The 20,000-nt window shown below is 44.0% G+C and overlaps 1 protein-coding gene across 4 annotated transcripts in view; it reads right to left on the bottom strand.

Moving 5' to 3' along the window:
• The window catches only part of nr3c1 (nuclear receptor subfamily 3, group C, member 1 (glucocorticoid receptor)), a 28,393-nt gene extending 13,991 nt beyond the window's left edge, over positions 1–14,402 (bottom strand). Inside the window, exons 1-2 of one of the 4 annotated variants that reach the window (XM_048231142.1) lie at positions 14,084–14,402; positions 11,731–13,019 (exon numbers count right to left, since the gene is read on the bottom strand). In XM_048231142.1, the coding sequence (XP_048087099.1) occupies positions 11,731–13,019; positions 14,084–14,086 (1,292 nt within the window). In that variant the 5' untranslated portion in view covers positions 14,087–14,402. Of the gene's footprint in view, positions 1–11,730; positions 13,023–13,560; positions 13,687–14,083 lie in introns of those variants that run through there. The other 3 variants (XM_048231141.1, XM_048231144.1, XM_048231143.1) reach the window with 3 other exon arrangements.
• Between the last annotated feature and the right edge of the window lie 5,598 nt (positions 14,403–20,000).

The following is a 20,000-nucleotide window of genomic DNA, read 5'->3' on the forward strand; positions in this document are numbered from 1 at the left end:
AAGGAGATGTTGCTTGCTACTGCTGTTAAGAATGAAACAGTGTTTGCTTGTTGTTTAAACAACAAGCATGCGCAACACTTTTTCATTCTTAACAGCAGCAGCAAGCAACACATTTTTTTTAGCATGTGCTCCCTTAATCGCTGGTCGTCAGGCAGCCGTTGTATGTTGCTATGTTGCTCTGCGAGTCCATAGGCTACTGCTGCAGGGACTTACTGCTGGGCTGATTCTGACAGTGTGTGGTCTGGTATGTCACAGCTCCGCTCAGTTCTGGCCAGCTTTACATTTTTCCATACTTTCTCCCACGAGTGCACTTTTTCAATCTCAAAATCAGGATCCGCCGCAGGATACTTCGCCCTAGAATTACAGCGTAATTGTTCACATTTTGTTAACTTCAGGCTAAATTGCCAATGTCAACCATGTTGAGCTTCACAACTTAAGGTGTTTCTTTAACTTATTAAAAACAGCAATGACTCCCACACATATATTCCACATGATGGAGTAAGTTCTCTGCCATCTTTTTATACATGTAACGTTGTTTTCAGCTTTGTGCAATTATCTGATCAAGGAGCTCTTAACAGCTGCTTGCTATTGCGTGCATATGTAGGCAAGGATTGACTGATATAGCTGTTTGCTGGATACATGCCTGAGACATGGACTTATAAATACATGCCCACCACAGTATCTTATAGCATTAATACTGCATGTGCATCTGCATGACACTGGTGCAAATGGTGACCTACATCAATCAGTGCTCTTTCCCTCTGAGAAACACACACACACACACGAGAGAAATTCACACTCATAATTATCAAGTCTAATTAACTCTGATAGGGTTCCACTCAGTCTGAACACACACCTCTAAGCTGAGCCCATGTTCACACATTAATATTTCATATCAACTCTAACAGACTCATCCAGGGTAGTGCCAGGAATGGGCATAGCCCAGGGACAGTTTTAAACAGGCTCAGACGAGTCTGCCTCGGCTGCACCAACCGAGCGCCAGCACGCACCAGCTCACAACACAACACACACCCACGGGTCAGGAAACGGTGGTAACTTTTCGAGAACCATCTTCTTGGGTGGTTAGTCGCACGGTAACCTGCGGTGGCTGAGCTAGTCACGCAAACAAGCAGCAGAAAACAAAACATTTCCATCATCAAATCTCCGTCAGTGTCACGCACACAAGCGGCAGAAAACAAAGACATTTACAAAACAATTTACATCTTGTTCAGCAAAACTGAATAAGCTGCAGCAGATGCACTGCACTACCACCAACAGAGCATTTGTGTGTGTGTGTGTGTGTGTGTGTGTGTGTGTGTGTGTGTGTGTGTGTGTGTGTGTGTGTGTGTGTGAGATTTACAGTAGGCCCTTTTCTTGATGTCATTTAGTAGCCCCATAGACACAAGCTGCAGAGCGAGCACTCAAACATTGTAAACCCTCACCAGCAGTGATTTGCGGATGAGGCCATTCCATTTTTACATAATTTACATGCCTAGACTTCCATGGCATGTGTCTGGGCCTCACTGACAGAATGGGGGACAGAATGAGGGATATGTGACTGTGAATCCCATCAGACAGCACATTACACCCCATTCCAGAATTTGTATTCATGTATTCCGATTCAGAACGTCCATTAGGAGCACATCTGTGAACAAGCTAGAACTCCTCGGGTCTGGATGAATATAATGAATGAATAACAAGAGCCGGTCCTTTTGGCCAAGGCTTTTTTGTTTGGGTCCCTGTGCTCCAGTACTGAAAGATGGAGGATAAATGTGTGAATCACACTGTGAATCATTATGGATGAAAGCCACTGCAAAAAAAAAAAGGCTTAGCCTTTGACTCAGTGAATAAACGCTAAGCGTGGAAAGGCAAGAATTGGAAGTAGTGGTTCGGCATTCTGCCCACTGTAGGAATTGCTGGTGATTGTCGCTGGCGTGACTTTGCTAGATTAGACGAGTGGAAAATTTGGCAGTCAGAGGACCATGCCCCTTCTGTTCAGTTTGTTTCAATGCAGCGGGCATCTCGACTGTGCCACGCAGACGGGAAATGCTCCGTCTGCTGCCTGGCGCGCCGTCCCCCTGAGCCAGTCACGGCAGGAGGAGATGCCATGCCGACTTAAGAGGACGGCGAGGAAAGAAAGACAAAACAACAGCAGAAAGGAAAAAAAGAAAAAGGAAGTGATTCTTCCCTAAGGTGATGAAGCCAAAAATATAGTCTGAAAAAATTGAGGAACCTGTTTGCAACTGAGGGCCAACCCGCAAACAGCCAAAAACGTCTGGCACCACAGTTAATCTGTGCATTAGAAAGCATTTTCTTTAGTGTTCATGTACTGCTTAATGGACCAAATGCATTTCATATCAGAATTGACATCTGATTACATGTGCAGCTTTTCTGAATTGCAAAGTGCACCAATGCACGCACGCACACACACACGCACGCACACACACACACACACACACACACAATTTACATACATTAGTATGAACTGCATTTCAACATCTATGTTCACTTCTCCTTCTCCCTCTATAGATCTTATTTCCCAGCCCCCGCCCTGAAAGCAAACAGTGACACATAACCACACAGCTTTCTGATCGTGCAAACATTATACAAGTCTGTGAGTATGGCCGTGCTCTTTGCATTCAAGTCACACACACACGTTATGTACACACTATATATAGTCATACATTCTAATTTTATGTTCATGTGAGGAGTGTTCGATGGTGTTATGTGTACATGCATGTATACATTTAGGCATATTTGTATACATCTGTAGCCAGGTAAATACAGACCCTGATAATCTAGAAAGATTAAGGGTCTGGCCACGAATAATGAAAATGGCCCAACTCAAGGGGTGGCACCAAGCATGCATTTGAAAATCTCACTACACGCAATTGGATAACACTACGACCAATTTACTGACTGATTCGTTGCAGCGCTGTAGTCATCTGTTTAGCTCGTCTCATGGCCCGCCTATATCAGATACACCGATGTGATTGGTTCCTCGCAGTGCAAGGGTAACATGCATCATTGCTCATTGCCAGAGTGTCTCGCAGAGACAATTCAATTGTTTCCTTCGCGAGAACTCGGGAATTTCCAGGGTAATACAGCTGTTCTTCTAGTGTCAATGAGTGCATATCTATGCGTGACTGCTCCTGTCAAACTGATCTCACACCCAGCCTCAAGACCTGTTCTTCTCCCTGCAGGTCAGACAGAGGACAAAGCGGCACCCCAAACTCCTAACACAAAGACAGGACACACCTCGGTATGAGGCTCTGGCTACACTGGGTCAGCAACTGAAACGCTCCGTTCGCATAGCGTAAAAATAGTTCTAGGGCCCCAGCCGTGGGGCAACTGGCTGGAGCACCTGCACCGTACGCCGGCGACCCGGGTTCGATTCCCGCCCCATGGTCCTTTCCGGATTCCACCCCGACTCTCTCTCTCCCAATCTCTTCCTGTCATTCTCCTCTGTTCTATCGAATTATAGGCATAAAAAGCCCCCCCCCCCAAAAAAGTTCTAGAAAACTGCTAATGTGTCCGAGTGGTGTGTACCCGTAGCCATCAGGCGTCAGGTGTGGCCAGTTCTTTTGATTACGGTGGCATGTAATTGTTGCAGGAGACGCTCCGCCAACAGAACCCTTCAGTGACGTGCCCGGCTGCCCAGTGTAGCCTGCCTGTGAGAAACCAGCATCCCTCACTCCTAACACCACAAATGAGATATCTGCACCCAACAGAGATACATGCACCCAGACAACGGGCAAACGAGACACCTGCAGTTCATTTTGTTCGTACAGGTGCTCTTTGTAGAGGAGTCAAGAGAGATAGTTAGGCTAGTAGACAGCCCTGCAGAGAGGAGAGATGCGCTCAAACACAGAGCCACTAACACAGTCTCTCACACCATCACACCCTGAGCTAAAGGCCGACTTTACAGCTGACAACACCTCTCTCAGACTATAGTAAGCCTACACAGGAGGCCTTGGCCTTAGCCTGATTAATGCATATGGCTTCATGCATGATGACGTCAACTTTAAATTGCTAAGGGAAACATTTCGACATGTTGCGCGAGCAGCGATGGCTACAGAGCAGTCCCAATAAGCAAAACCCTCATCCCATCTCCAGTTTGTTACCACATATGGTTGCAGCGCTTGAGTTTGGATCTGAAATTCTCTGATTCCGTGTGCCATTGCTCTGTTGATACCGGCGTAACACATATCCAATATATGCCACTGGGGAGCCAAAAAAACATTGGAAATGGGTCACACTTCCCATGCCGCCACGTAGCCTTATGTAACGTTTACACTAGGAATGTAGGGGACTAGCGAGAGAGCGCTAGGGCAGAGGAGGAGAGAGGGAGGAAGAGAGGGAGGAAAAGAGGTAGAGAGAGCAAGAGAGAGAGAGAGAGAGAGTGAGTGAGAGAGAGAGAGAAACAGGGAGATGGGGAAGAAGAAAAAAAAGAGAGGAAAAACGCTGAGGTGTACTCATAATCGTAAAACAATCCCTAATGGCATTCAGTGCAGGCCAGCTGTGAGGCAACACAGAAAGTAGGTCAGGCCTCCGCGCTGCGCATGAGAGAGTGTGTGTGTGTGTGTGGGTGGGTGGAGCATGAACGTGAACGACCATGCATGCATGTCTGTGTGTGTGTGTGTGTGTGTTTGTCTGGTGTGTGAACAACCACGAATATATATGTCTGTTGGTGCACACCTATGTGCAAAGTATATCCGTTATCCGTGTATAGGTGGTGAATGTGCTATACTTTCTGCACATCTGCTCCTTTGCATAATTGTGTGCTCTATACATTTTGTATTGTGTGGTAATGTATGAGAGAGAGAGAGAGAGAGAGACGTCTAGCTGCCTGCCTGGGTGTTAAAACACTTAACTCAGGGAGCTGATTTACATCCATTATCCCCTTACACTGACAGTCCATATTTCTTCCTGAACAGGAAATCGCCCTCTAACACACACACACACACACACACAGGAGAGGGATGAGGGGAGAGGCATTCAGACAGCCAATCCCAGCCTGTGTTTGTTGGATTGCTTTTACGGCAGCACCTCTTTCTCTCTCGGTCTCTGATGAGGAACAGCTTTGGTGTGACGTGATGCCGCTTCAATGAATGCATCAGTAATGAGCCCAAAGCGGTCATTTTGTATAATCTGATTGGCTGCCCTGTTGACATAATTATCCATTTAGCCTACCACAGCTAATAATAACCCCGCATCCATCATCTTAGCAGTTTCAACAACTGATCCAAATCCAAGCACCGACGACAACCACAACAAAGCAAACATCTCCAACTACAACAACAATAATAACAACAATAGCCTATTAACCAATAGCAACAATAATAGCCTATTAACCAATAGCAACAAAAGGAATAGGCTATTAACATCGTTCATTATTTGTTGATATTATGGAGAATTTACTAAATCAACAAGTAAACCTGTAAAGTGAACACAAATATATACAGCATGTTCTCATGCCTGAGGTTGCCTTTCTGTCTTTCAGCACGCTGACCGATCTCCTTTCAGGCCCTGATGAGAGTGATAACGCCGTGCCTAAGGCCTGCAGCCTGACCACTGCCTCCCCAGAAGCACAGCGGTAGCAATGGAGGGGCATTCCTCTCAGCCGGCCGCGGCTGACACAGTGGAAACTGGAGAGTCGGCTCTACTGCCTGACCCCATTGGCTTAGATCCCTGTCATGCTTTAATTCCCTTAGCGTGTAGGCTATAGCTTTTGCATACGCACACATCATATGGGGTGCATCCTATCAGCAGTTGCTTACTTGCATTAGCAACAAAAACATCTGTGTAAGTGTGAGAGTGTGTGTGTGTTGTGAGCAATGGAGTGACTTATTTACCTCAAAAATAAAGCCTCAACGCAATCTTACTCTCAAAACTTGGCCCCTCAGTCTATACACATATTACAGAGTAGCCTACAGCATAATGTTTAGCATCTGTTTCCATCTTGCCTGGGCACTTTCTAAAAACATCTCAAGTTTGCATTGTGCACCAAATGACTTTGGGGAAGCAGTCCTAAATATAGGTCATGAATGTGGTATGGTCCTAGAGACCACATGGAAAGTGTACACACACACACACACACACACACACACACACACACACACACACACACACACACACACACACACACACACACACACACACACAGAAGAGAAAGGGACATGTATGCTACTGCTGCTGGTGAATCAGTTCTCTGTAACTAGTTGTGGTAGCTTTGAGTCGCTTGTTATCAACATCACCAAGAAGAGAGAGGGTGGAGCTGACTAATATTATCCACAGGGCTCATCTCGTCTGCCACCTCACCCATCACCAAACAAAGCTGCCCATAGACCGAGACTGGCTACGCCTGAGCGTGCCAACAGGGAGAACCGGTGGTTCCGCTAGCTTGCGTGACAACTCACAGAGAAGCGTTAGCGAGGGAGAGGAAGAGAAAGAGAGAGAGAGAGAGAGAGGCGGCAGTGTTATCCACCACCGCAGAGAGAGGAAGAGCTAGACAGACAGATGGCAAAAGAGACAGAGACAAACAGACATTATGAGTGCAAGTTAGTGAGTGAGACAGCGCGGAAGAAGAAGAGAAACATAAACAGACAACCCACGCACATAGAAATAGACCAAAAGAGGGAGGGGAAGACACAAAACAAACAGATATAGAGAGAAAGGTGAATAGATAGAGAGCAAGAGAAGAGAAGGAAATGGGATAAGCAGAGAGAGAGAGAGAGAGATGGACAGAGAGAGAGAGAGAGAGAGAGAGAGAGACACAGAGAGAGAGAGACAGTGATCCTAACATTGCCTGGGTGTAGGACACCACTGCTGAATGTCACACGAGCTGAAAGCAGACCTCAACCTCAATAGAGCAACAAAATCAACCAGGCCGCCCTGACACACTGACTACCACCCACAACTGGGAGCACTGCAGCAGCTCAGATAACTGGGCCCCCACTGCATGGATGGGTCTGGGGAGTGTAAGGACAGCTGTTTGCCTCTAGCCTTGAATCACCATGGGGCCTTGTCTAGAGTCTCATTGGGGCCTTGACTAGTCTCCATGCCTTGTCTAGAGTCTCCATGGGGCCTTGTCTAGAGTCTCCATGTCTAGAGTCTCCTTGGGGCCTTGTCTAGAGTCTCCATGGGGCCTTGTCTAGTCTCCATGCCTTGTCTAGTCTCCGGGGCTTTGTCTAGAGTCTACTTGGGGCCTTGTCTAGAGTCTCCTTGGGGCCTTGTCTAGAGTAGGGCTGGGCGATATATCGATATAAAAGATATATCAATATATTTAAAAATGCGATATGGAACTAGACCATATCGCATATATCGATATAGTTCAAATTTGCACCGTGATCCTTGCTCCACGCGCCCCCGCCCCTCCTCTTTCATGCACAGAGGGGGCAGGAAGAGACACTCTGGCACTCTTCAACAAAACATGGAGAAAGCAACAATGTCTGAGCGTGCAGAGGGGAGTCTCTTGGTTAGTAAAAGAAAAAGTAGTAGCTCAATAATTTGGAGATGGTTTGGATAACAAAACCACGCTATATGTAGGGAGTGCCATAAGCACGTTGCAGCCATTGTAAAGCAATTTACAAAAGATTCACTGAACAAAAATGTTGATGTGGTACATGAAAATTTAGCTAAAAATGTGGAGAATGTAATGCAATCAAGCATTTTGGGCGATGTGGAGTGACAAGCTGGCAGCAGATTAAATGCCCACGAGAGAAAAAGATGCGTTTTAAAAAGACGTGCACAGACCGGTTTTAATAGGACGTGCAGACCAAAGCTGCAGCAAGCAGGTGATATTTAGACATTTATTTCACAAAATCCAAGAACAGACAGATGCAACTGGACACAGAGTCCAAAAATATTGAGAATTATATACAGGGAATGTTAATGAAGAAGGAGGGGTGAATAGTGGCAAGAGGCAAGCCGAAGGCTGCTGACGAGTGCCCGCGCTAATTGTGAAGCAATTTACAAAAGATTCACTGAACAAAAATGCTGATGTGGTACATGAAAATTTAGCTAAAAATGTGGAGAATGCAATGCAATCAAGCATTTTGGACGATATATTGGCACAAGCTAGCAGCAGAACAATTGCTCGGCTGGCCACCTCCGAGAGTGAGAGAAAAAAATATGCGTATAGCCTAAATTTCAGCGCGGGATTGCGGGTATTGCACATAAGTTATTAAGTATCGAGCATAATAATACAAGTCCCACAACTCCATCATAATGAGAGAAATTCCCACACATGTTACAGCGCTGTCTGATAACGTTAATCTAATAATGGAGCGGCCTGAATGCGGGACTATTGACTGGACGGACCAACTCTGACTTCAATTGAACCCCATGCAGAGACACACACACACGCGCGCATGGACCACTTTGCCTCTCTCTCTTCCTCTCTCATCGCTGAAGTCAAATTATAGCCTGGGAGGTGCTTCTACATCAACCGCGATCGACAGGAAAGGAAAACAAACGTTTAGCGATCAGGAACCGATGGTTCCTGCTTTACACAGAAGCATGACCGCCTATACGCGAGAGAACATGGATGTGTTCTCCATTTGAGGACCGTCATAATCGATTGCGGACGTGAACAGACAGATACAGACACGGACCGCATAGTAGGCCTACTTTCACTTTCTAGTGTGGTATTCAGTATGTGAAAGATAATTAGTAGCAAAACAGCGATCAAATATTAGCCTACATGGCAGTGAGTTTTGTTTTCAAATGTTTTCATGCATGTCTAGATAACGGGTGAGGAATGTTTAGGAGACAGACTATCGTAAATCTTCAAATTATGGCTGGGGTCTTTTTATTTAGGCTGCGCAAAGCACAGCACCTTTATTTGAGGCATGGCTTACTGTTTGATTATATTGCTAAATATCGGGACTGATGACCACTGAAATCTGTAGGGTATTTGATGGTTCACTATTAAGTTTCATGTATGATAGGGTGTTGGGATTTCCATCCGCTTATTGTGAGATAAGGCATCCACTTTCATTTATTCATGGAACGCGAGTTGTGCTGAAATGGAAACCTTATTCAGCCTAAATTTAGTTATTTTTTTAATTAAGCATGATTTACTTTTTTATAAAATTCGTAGGCTGATGCCTGGCAGCAGCAATTGTGTTTAAATGTAGGTTACTGCTTCAGCCTCTGGCAAGCAGGGGCGGCATGCAACTGGTAGATTGAGAGCAACGTGTCAGAGACTCATGGTGTAAGACAAGGACGTTTCATTGGCAACAATATTAAACCAACCAATAATATAAAATATTAAGAAGAGCTCTTTTATGAGTTAAATTGAAACAAAACTATTACAGGCCTTTATTTGTCCGAATCTGAGGCCCAAACAGAATCCTGGCCATACTGGTAATTGGAGGATTTAGGTATGCACGTGTGTTTCAGGCATACCACAACCACTAATCTCTGACTGAAAGTGCACAGAACTTGTGCATTTGAGAGCGCTCTCTCGCGGCTAGACAGTAATGTTTCATGTAGGGTTCATGTCAGTTAATATGAATTAACATTTAAAAGCATGTTCAATTATATATTTTTTCATATTTAAGTCACACCTGACTATAAGTCGCAGGGCCAGCCAAACTATGAAAAAAGTGTGACTTATAGTCTGGAAAATACGTTACTCATATTTGACTGAACATTTAATTTTACAGCTCTAACTTTGCGGAAAAAATATCGGGATATATATCGTATATCGATATTCAACCTAACTATATCGGGATATGACTTTTGGTCCATATCGCCCCCAGCCCTAGTCTAGAGTCTCCTTGTCTAGTCTGGACTTACCATGGGCTCCGGTGCTCTAATCCTGAGGCTCCATGGGTTCTAGCGGTCTAGTCTTGAGGCACCATGGGTTCTGGTCTAGACCAGAGTCTCCCAACATGTGGGCTATACCTTTCCAAAGCCCCGAGTCAGGGTTGGTTGGTTCCATGGGCTACCCCAACATATTTCCCACGCTTCCCCTCCACTAGGTTTCCTGACAAACCTAGCCAACCTCTGTATTCCACAACAGCAACTGCTCACTGAAACTCTTGTCTCTTCGACTGACTGGGGACAAATGTTCAGGGCAGCGTGGACAAGAACAGGCCACCTACCCCCAATCAAACGGCACCCACAGCAAACAAGATCAATGACAGAAGGGCACATATGGTCACTGTGGTGTGGCGTTCTTTCAGGCATTCTCACTGACCCAAAAAAACAACGCATACTCAACCACACTGTCGCCATTAAAAAAAAATCCAAAAGGACTTTGTTTTGGTTTCCCCCTTCCCCTGCTCCTGGGTATTGTTACGTCCAGCAGGCCTGACCCTCCACCCAGATCCCTCCCCACCTTCCTCTGGGCCAGCGTGGACGATGGCTGCATGGCTCAGGCAGACGGCGTCCCCTCTCTCATGTTTATTTCTGGCATAATGCGAGTGGAAGACTGAAAAGGATATGCCCAATTTGACCTTATACACACTTCCAGTCCAGAGCCGGTGCCGATACTTCCCGCGAGAGAGGGGGGGTCTTTACATAACGTGGAAAACCCACTGCCACTTGTGCCATGAAAAAATAAATAAATAAAATAAAAACAATTACCCACCCTCGCCTGGGGCCAGACATAATTCAGCTACCCCAAAATATATGACCCCAGGAATTTACAAAGATGCTACTACAGGTTTTTCAGCCGCAAGTCAGCTTTGACATTCTACTCTGGGATGGCGTGAAACTGAAAAGTCAACTCGGCGGCTTACAGGGTAGAAGACTGGAGTTAATCTTAAACTCATCCATAAGTTTTTGCAGTAGGGTGTAACTTTGTCACACTTCACTTTGTTGGCGTGGCAGCGGCGTGGCAGATGATTAGCCAGGAAATGATACATGACCCACTTTCTGACGCCACTTTGAAGAACGAAGAGGAAAAAACAACAAAAAACTTTTTTTTTTACCTCATCAACCGATAACCACAGTTTCTCCCTGCTGCCTCAAGAGTGCAGGCAACCACTGCCTCCAGTCACACCACATCATTAACATCACATAAACCCCATGCAACTGATCTGCATTAGGTTGACTGTACATAACAACATAAAGGGGCGTCCATTTTGGCTCTGAGAGCGGAGTCCAGCTACATACTTGTGGCGAGAGCCGTAGTGACTCAGCCAGTTGTGTCGGTCTCATCTGCACTTCATTTCCTCTGTTCTCAGTGGGTCACCAGCAGGGCCGAGAGCACAGTATATGTACACACCAACCCCTCCAACTAAACCAAAACAAAAATACCACACTGCAGGCTAGGGGCTGCAACTAGCAATTATTTGCATAGTTGACTAACCTGCTGATTATTTTCTCAATTAATTGATTAATTGTTTGATAAATAAAATGTCAGAAAATGGAGGAGGAAAATGTGTTTCCCCTATGTTGTCAAATGCCTTGTTCTGTCCTCATTTACTGTCATGGAGGAGTTAATAAAGATGAAAATGTTCCAGTTTAAAAAGCTATAATGAGACTATGAGAGAGTATTATCCACATTTAGACCGATTACCGATTACCTTAATTGTTGACAATGAATTTAATAGTTCACAACTAAACAAATAATTGTTGCAGCCTGGTTTGTACACTCACATACACACACACAAAACACCCCCAACCATGTCACAGAGATGCACCTTCACCAAGTGAGCATAACCTGGAAGCCCAATTCAGACAGAAACAGGTAACTCCCGTCTTGCTCACTCTCACCTGGCGTAGCTGCTGAACTGTGACCCGCCGAGACCTTCGCCAACCCTCTGCTGCTGCCCGGCATCTCCGAAGGTCGGCCTCACCCTGTTCCAGCTGTCCCCCGCCGCGGGCCCCAGGGCTGGGTACAAGCTGAAGACCTTCTGCTCCTTCGGCTGGGGGCTGGAGGCTGTGGTGGTGCTGGTGGAGGTGGCAGTGCCCCCGAAGTGGTAGCTCTGCCCGCTGGAGGTGCTCACGCCGCATATAGAGATGGCGGCTGGGGTGGCCAGGGTCACGGCCCGGCCGCTCACCTGGCAGTAGCTCCGGCCTGCCACGCCGCTGGCCTTCTCCTGCTTGATGACGCCGGGTGTGGACAGCTGCAGCACGGCGGCGTCCTTCTCCACTTTGACCAGCGCCGGGCTGATGGCTGGCGTGGACGTGGCGCTCCCGATGCCGCTGCTGCCGCTGCTGCAGGAGGCCGCCGCTGGGGAGGTGCTGGGCGGGCTGGAGAACAGCGTCTCCGCGCGCGTACCGTTTACCACCAGGGCGGCGCTCGTGCTGGGGACGAGGGTGTTCCCGCTGCCGCCACTGCCTCCCGAGCCTGACCCCAGGATGCTTGCTGGCTTGGGGTCCCTGTCCGTGCTCACGTCCGACAGCAGCGAGTCCTCAGCCAGGGAAGACAGGAAGGCGTCGTCGGCCACGTAGAAGTCTGAGGGTGAGCCGGTCAGCTCAAAGTCCTGCAGCAGGTCCAGCGTGTTGTCATTGAACAGCTTGTGGTGACCAATGTCCATGTCCATGCGACCAGATGTGTCCTGGTCCAGGTCCATATCCCCCTTGTCCATGGGGGAGAAGTCCTCCGTCTTCAGGTGGAAGAGGCTGGGGTCTGCGCCGCCAATCAGAGAGTCCATGGAGGGGGAGGAGCGGTTCAGGTCCGCGATGCTGGCCTCCAGGCGCGAGAAGTTCTCGCCGACGCCGTACAGGCCCAAGGGCTGGTGCTGGAGGCCCTGCTGGGCCCGCTGATCCTTACCTGACGCTTTGTGGTCAACGTCGTCCTCGTAGAGACCTAGGGAGGTTGTCACGGCCGAGGTGTAGTCCTCGGGCGGCGGGGAGTTGCCAAGGCCGTTGGGCACGTCGCCAGACACGGGCTGCATAAGTGGGCTGGATGGCACAAGAGAAGTGGGAGCCAGTGACATGGCGCCAAGCGTGCCGTTCTGCAGGACTCCCTTGGCAGGTCTCTCGCTGTAGTCCAAGGTGGTCAAACGCTCATCTCTCTTGGTGCCATTTTTCACTCCTCCTTGATCCATCTCTCCGTGCTGCTGAGAGAACATGAGTGTGTGAGTGGTTGGTGCAAAAGAAAGAAAAAAATCAATTAAAGGAGAACTCTCCAGGACTATCACTTGGAAAATTAGCCAATTAAATCTAGTAGCAGACTACTGCAATTTTAAACAACAACAAAGTTCAGCCCCTTCCTATAAATATGTTGTTACAGCAGAGGAGTGCCTGAAGGTCGAATGACCATTTTCATTTGGTAGATACGTGGGGGCTCATTAGTAGCGTAGCAATCGCTGTTTCTCGACTAATTTCACAGTTTAAATCAGTTTAGTCTGAAGTTTAATCTGATAATCAAAACACATAGCTAACGTATGTGAACAAGAACACGCATTCGAACATTATTTTTAACATCGTGATCTGTACAATTTTAACTTTAACGTTAATTCAATGCGACTGTTTCTCGAAACAAGGTTGGTAAGTTCGGTCAGGTCACTATGCCAGTAAGTTATTGACACGCTAATCGTATTCTTCACGGTAATGCAGTACCCATTTAGATTCATAATAAGATTAACGTAAAGTTACCCATGTTGTATGTCAACGTGTAATCCGCTGAGCTGAGTTTCAAGAGTGAAGCCCTTGTTTGTGCGCCTCTCCTTTGCCTTAGCAATAGCAAGCGAGTTAGCTATCTATATCGTTAGCTGCTCCAATTCTGTTAATCAGACGTCAGAGCAACTCACGGTCAGCTTGCTTTCAGCAAAGCTGTACTAGGCCTTAATATTTCCATAACAGCAGCGACTTTACCGTATGGATTAATTTCACTTTTCAGTGAAACTACACAAGAAAAGCCGCAAAAATACAAATATGTTTCAATAATACACACAACATAACGAAACACACCATTTAAAATCGATCAAAATACCACAACATTATTTTCCTAAGTAGGCTACGCTATCCTAGCTACACGGACTTAGGTAGCCTAGTGCTAGCTGGTCTGACGATGGCAACGGAAAATAAATAACCAATAATACAGCACATTGCAAATTTAGAACGGTTTTGAAAACACTGACAGCACGTAAATCGCATAGTCGGAGACTAATATACATACCATTCGGTCGTTAAGGTTCTGCTTTGATCTGATGCTTCATCTGACATTGCTTTCTATTAAGATTTGTGCTAGCTGCCCAGCTAGCGTTATTAACGCAAAACACTTTCCACCTAGTTGGCAAGTCGGGGCTTGCTTCAAAAACCGTTGCTAAAAGTAATGCGTCTGTTAGGCCTACTTCACATTCTATCCAACTGTGATAAAAATGTATAACTTTCCCAGCCAACACTGCACTGCAGTAAAGAGGTTCGTCTCAAGCCAACTGAAAATAGGCGCTAACCTGACATAAAAAACACACAAAATGGAGATTACAGTAGAAACCCGTGGCTGTCCCCTGTTTACACCATGTGGTGCTACCTGTTGGCAGAGCAGCGTCATTGCAGCTATTTTTTTTTTGGGATGACCTCTGGGATGGAAATGTAAACAATCTCGAGGAATTACCATAGGCATTAGCAGTTTCATCGCTTTCATTTAAATTTAGATAATGATAAAAACATATAGCTAAGTGTGTAGAACTAGGCCTAACATACCACAACAGTTTGTTGTGTAACATACGAGTACAGCTACAGTGAACACAATTCCAATCAAAGTGCAGTATGTTTTCTTTAATTGCTGTTAGTGTGGAAGATAGGACGGTGAAAGGCTTTTGGAAAAAGACAAAAATGGTCATACTACTTCATGACAATTTGTTGTCATTACAGCAGGCCTATTTTATATGTTTATCTTTTTAGCTATCTGGAATCTGAGGTAAGAGAAGCATGCATTTGGTTAAAGCCAAGCCAGAATTGATTTTATTTGACATATAATAATAGGCCTATTATTTTTTTCTGGTTTGTCATGGCTTCAGCTCAGATGACATTGGTAAATCTTAACACATCTGCTGGGAATTAGGGGTATGAGCTGAGGTGTGTGTGTGTGTGTGTGTGTGCGTGTGCTGATGAATGCTTGCATAGTCAGTGAAGTATTTGGAAAAACAAATGTCTGTCATGTTGAGGCCTGAACACCAAACATTTGAAAACAACCCCTGATGTATGAATAATGGCAAGAGTCTCTCAACTGACTACACACCTAGAGTGTCTTTATTCTCTTTGAATAAGAGGCTGTCTGATCTTAAATTATGGCATTAGATAAAATGCATCACTCTTGACCTTGGGATCACTCTTGGAATTTCCCCTGAGCTATTCTTGAATGTGTTTAATCTGAGACAATATTCTTTTTTTTTTTTTTTCAGATTACAATGTAGGTTTATGATCTATGTTGTCTGAACACAGCCCTCTAGTGGAGACATCAACCACTGTGCCGGGGCACACTAGTGTGCCGTGACAGATCATCAGGTGTGCCGCAGAAAATTACCCAAATGTCACTCACTGGTCCAGAAAAGCAACTGTTGCATCAAAGAATTTATAACCACATGCTCTCATTGATTGTATGATTGCACTATTTGTGGTATGCAGGCATTGTACAATGGGGGCCCCATATCGAGTATTCACAGAATCATCACATATCCAGTTCATAACAACAATTAAATTAGATATAGTCACCTACAAATGAAACAGAGGCGATTGTTTTATTGAGCAGGTATTGCATAGAAGCCATAATAAGGCCATATCTGTGTATTATTTGAAATTTTAGGCTATGGTATGTTTATTTTTTCTTCACACAGGATGTTAGTGTGCCGTGGGATATTTTAAGTGTCAAAAGTGTGCCGTGGCACAAAAAAGGTTGAAAAACACTGCTCTAAGCAATGCTGGGTAACGTCACTTCTGTTGACTTTCAAACAAAACAGAGAGCTAGCTCGCTACTTCCTCCCCCTCCCTCCCGTGCTGCTCCTGTGCAATTGAAACTCTCCTAAACGTGCATCTAGTCTGTGATTCGCTGGAACAGTTTGTTATGTTTTTATTATAGGTTATTTTTTGTTGCTGTTTTTGAAGCCTGGGCTGTCCACAGAGATCGCGTTTTTTTACAGTGTATTCAGGACACAGACAGCTAGCGGTTGGTTAGGTGATGTTTTCAGTAAGTGACATAAAATGTTTTAGCCTAAAAACTTAGAGCGAATTGATACAAAATTGGTGACAGTGACAATGTGGTTATGTACTTCAACATTGCTGATCTTAACCAGGGGCAGACAGCATTCTTCATTTTGAGAACAAAATTATATTCAAATCAAATAAAGTTGTGCCCATGCACAGATGTTTACAGTTTTTCACAATTGCTAAAACACTAAAGTTCATTCTCTGAACCAAATGCTCAGTTCCCTGAACACATTTCTTGAATCAATCGCCCTTTTGGCAAAACCATAAACAGTTTTCACATATAAAACACAATTTGCAGATCTCATAGACTCTTTTTGCAAAACTCTAAACACATTATCATGCAATAAGACACATTGAAATTTACTTGTGACGCATAATGGTAACCACAAGTAGCAAAAGATAAACACAAATAGAACACAGATGTCATATTTTAAACGACTCAAAATTGATCACACTTGTTTAAAATGATATGACACAACCAAAGTTCAGAGTCTAAAGATACTGCTGAACAGTGCACTATAAGAAATGGAAAACACAGTTATCAGGTCACACCATACGACACACACAACATTTTCTTTGTTTGCAATACAGTAAATGCATTTTACATCTAAAAAACAAAACAAAATAAAGCAAAACAATTTCATAACTCAATGGATTCAACATTTACTGTAACCCAGTAAAAATAAAGTATTGAGAATGGGGGTTTGTGTTTACAGTTTAGAGAAAAGGATGGAAGGTTTTAAAAAATGTGTGCAATTGTGAAAAACTGTATACTGGAAAAGACAGGTTTTAGTACTGTAAATGAGAGTACAATGCAGTCTATAGCCTAAAATGTACTCTGAATGCCTCACTGATAGTTTCTGTCCATTGTTGATATGAACCTATAACTGCTCTGTAGTGTTTTCATTTTTGACTGCTTTGTGAAGGATCTAAAGACAGTGTTTAGTTTTGAGCACATGTACAACTTCCCCTGGGGATCAATAAAGTATCTATCTATCTATCTATCTATCTATCTATCTATCTATCTATCTATCTAACTGTTTTGAGGCGATCGTTCAGTTTTGCAGAGGTTGTCAGAGGTTTTGTGAATATAGTTTAAGATTTGGGATTTGTGTTTACAGTTTTCAGAAAAGGGTGGGAGGTTTTAAAAATGTGTTTTAGCAATTGTGAAAAACTGTAATATTCATGTCAATTGATATCCCAATTTTGCTTCAATTAAAGAAAACCATTCATCAGAATGGTACAATTGTACAAATTGTACAATTTAAGTACAACTGGGTGTGTACTTGTATTATGTATAACTATACTGGTCTATGTAGAAAAGATGATACTTTGTGTAGTCATGAACAGAGGTGGACAGAGTACACAGCTTCATTACTTGAGTAAAAGTACAGATACCCTTTGCTAAATTTTACTCAAGTAAAAGTAAAAGTACAACAGTCAGATGTCTACTCAAGTAAAAGTACTGAAGTACTTGTTTTTAAAAGTACTTGAGTATCAAGAGTAGCCTACATTTTCTAAATATTGCATTACTACTGCCACAGTGCTTACATTTATGTACACGTCCTACATGGAGATATGAAAAATGTTAATGTTAATACCTTGGAGAATGTAAAATGAATTGGAAGTAAAATCAAGTAATTTTCATCTTTTTACCATGTTGCCAGGGATGGGCAGTATTTCTAATACATGTATTTAAAATATGTATTTCAAATACAAAATACTATTTTGTAATTGAAACACTTGAAGCGAAAACTATCATTAACTTGTTCAGAAAATTGAAATAGTCTGGCGAGGTGGGGCGACAGGTTGGCACATTCCCGGGATGGACCTGCTGCGTCTTCATCCATAGTTTCGTCCATGGTTTCGTCTCTTATCTAAATCTGAGTTGACTTTGGCGGAAAGCTGAAGGTGATTGCTGATAGGCTGTCCCAATCAGTGGCACCTGCACAATCCAATCACGTTTGAGAGGGAAACAACAAATTGAGGGTTTCCGAGATTTTTCTTTTTTCCTTTTTTTTTAGAAGTAGTAACGGGTACTCACGGTTATGGATAGAAATATAGTGGAGTAAAGAGTACAATATTTGCCTCTCAAATGTACTTGAGTAAAGTCATGAGTACTCCACAAAAATTATACTCGAGTAAAGTACAGATCCCTCAAAATTGTACTCAAGTACATGTACTCCGTTACTGTCCGGCTCTGGTCATAAAAAGCAGTGTTTCCGAGCAATGATAATGAAGTTTCAAAGAAAAAAGAAAAGAAACAATTTCCAAATATCTTTAAAAGTTGCCAGGGATTTACATAGGTTTTTATTTTCTCATTTATTTATATGAAGTAACACGCCTGAAAGAGATGAATGCATGAAGTGAAAAAACTACTTGGACATTCTAATTAGATTTTCAGCTTATACAGTATGTAACCTTTAAAGAAATATTGCACAATTCATTAATTTCATCACACTTATCTAACGTCAGTGAGACCAACTTAGATTACTGACTCACAGTCTTACAGTGGGAGTCTGTTCCACCCCCATCACACTTCCTGACACCAATTCTCTCTCTGGGTGATAATTATCCGTGTCAGGGGTGCGTTTCCCAAAAGCATAGTTGCTAACCTGTTAGCAACTTAGTTGGTTGCCAATGGAAAATTGCATGGCAACCAACAAAGTTGCTAACTTAGTTAGCAATGCTTTTGGGAAACGCACCCCAGAATAGTATTTAACCTTTGTACTCCTTTTTATCTTTGTCTTTTCTCATTTACAACATCCAAGAAAGGACACATTTGAAGGCCACATGCATAACACACAACTTTTTGAGTAATTGACTCATTATACTGAATCAATGGCACCTTAAGTTTAAACTGTGGGGAAGGGCTCATGGGTGCATGTAATGCAGCAAGGTAAATCAGAGCTACCTCAGGTGAGGTGGGGTATTGATCTTTCATTGGGCCCGAGGCCTGCTTTTGTGAGAGTAACTAATGGCTCTGCCTCACCACCAGCAGAAGAGGCATTTCACTGGTAAATCTGCACTCTCAGCCAGATAGATGGTTAATACTGACAAGAGTCGCTATCATTGCTGGGAGAGCGGTAGGGATGATAGACCAGTGTGTGTTGTAATGATGTTATCAAGGGACTGACTCAGATGGGGCAGTTTCCAGCTGCACTCTATAAAAAACAAAAAACAAATTAGTTCTTATTCTTGTGGAAGAGTTTGAGAATGTGAAGTCAAACCATTCCAGCTTCCATTAGGTTCGATTAACTTCATTTTATGTTATCCAAATTTCTTAAAGTATGCCTGGCTGTCTCCACAACAAACCATGCTGCTTCTTGTGGCTGTCCTTGTTTTAATGGTGTACTGCTTTTCCTCCACCCTTCTCTTAGCCTACTGTAGCCCAGTAATCACACAAATACACACATTTAATCTGTGAGTAAAGTGGCCGAAATCCAGAGAATGCACAAAATGTAGGTCAGTGGATTGCTGCGCTGTGCCATGGTGCTCTAACTGAAATATTTGGCTAAGGCCAGTGTTTACAAAGGTGGGTGATAACGTGCTGCACTACGACGCCCACAGAAGAATAACTTCACGAGGCAAACGAGGGAAAAAAGAGTGGTAGGATTTAGGCATAAATGAAGTGCAATTAACTGGTAGCCTATCAAACTTGCCCAGCAGAATAGAAGGATTCTAGAAAAGATAAATGCTCCGTGCACAGCACGATTTCAAGTTGAAGTGTGATTAGTCATCTAGGACGGCCTTGGGAGTTATTTTTTCTGAAGCACAGACTTAACTAAAGCGGCTTCCTATTACTCAATGACTATCATCAAACTTCCATGTAGGATATTACTAAAAAAAAATGTCTGACTTCAAAGTGAGGTGACAAAGTAGAAGAA

This window comes from Alosa alosa, chromosome 21 (genome assembly GCF_017589495.1).
Source record: "Alosa alosa isolate M-15738 ecotype Scorff River chromosome 21, AALO_Geno_1.1, whole genome shotgun sequence".
Taxonomy (NCBI): Eukaryota; Metazoa; Chordata; class Actinopteri; order Clupeiformes; family Clupeidae; genus Alosa; species Alosa alosa.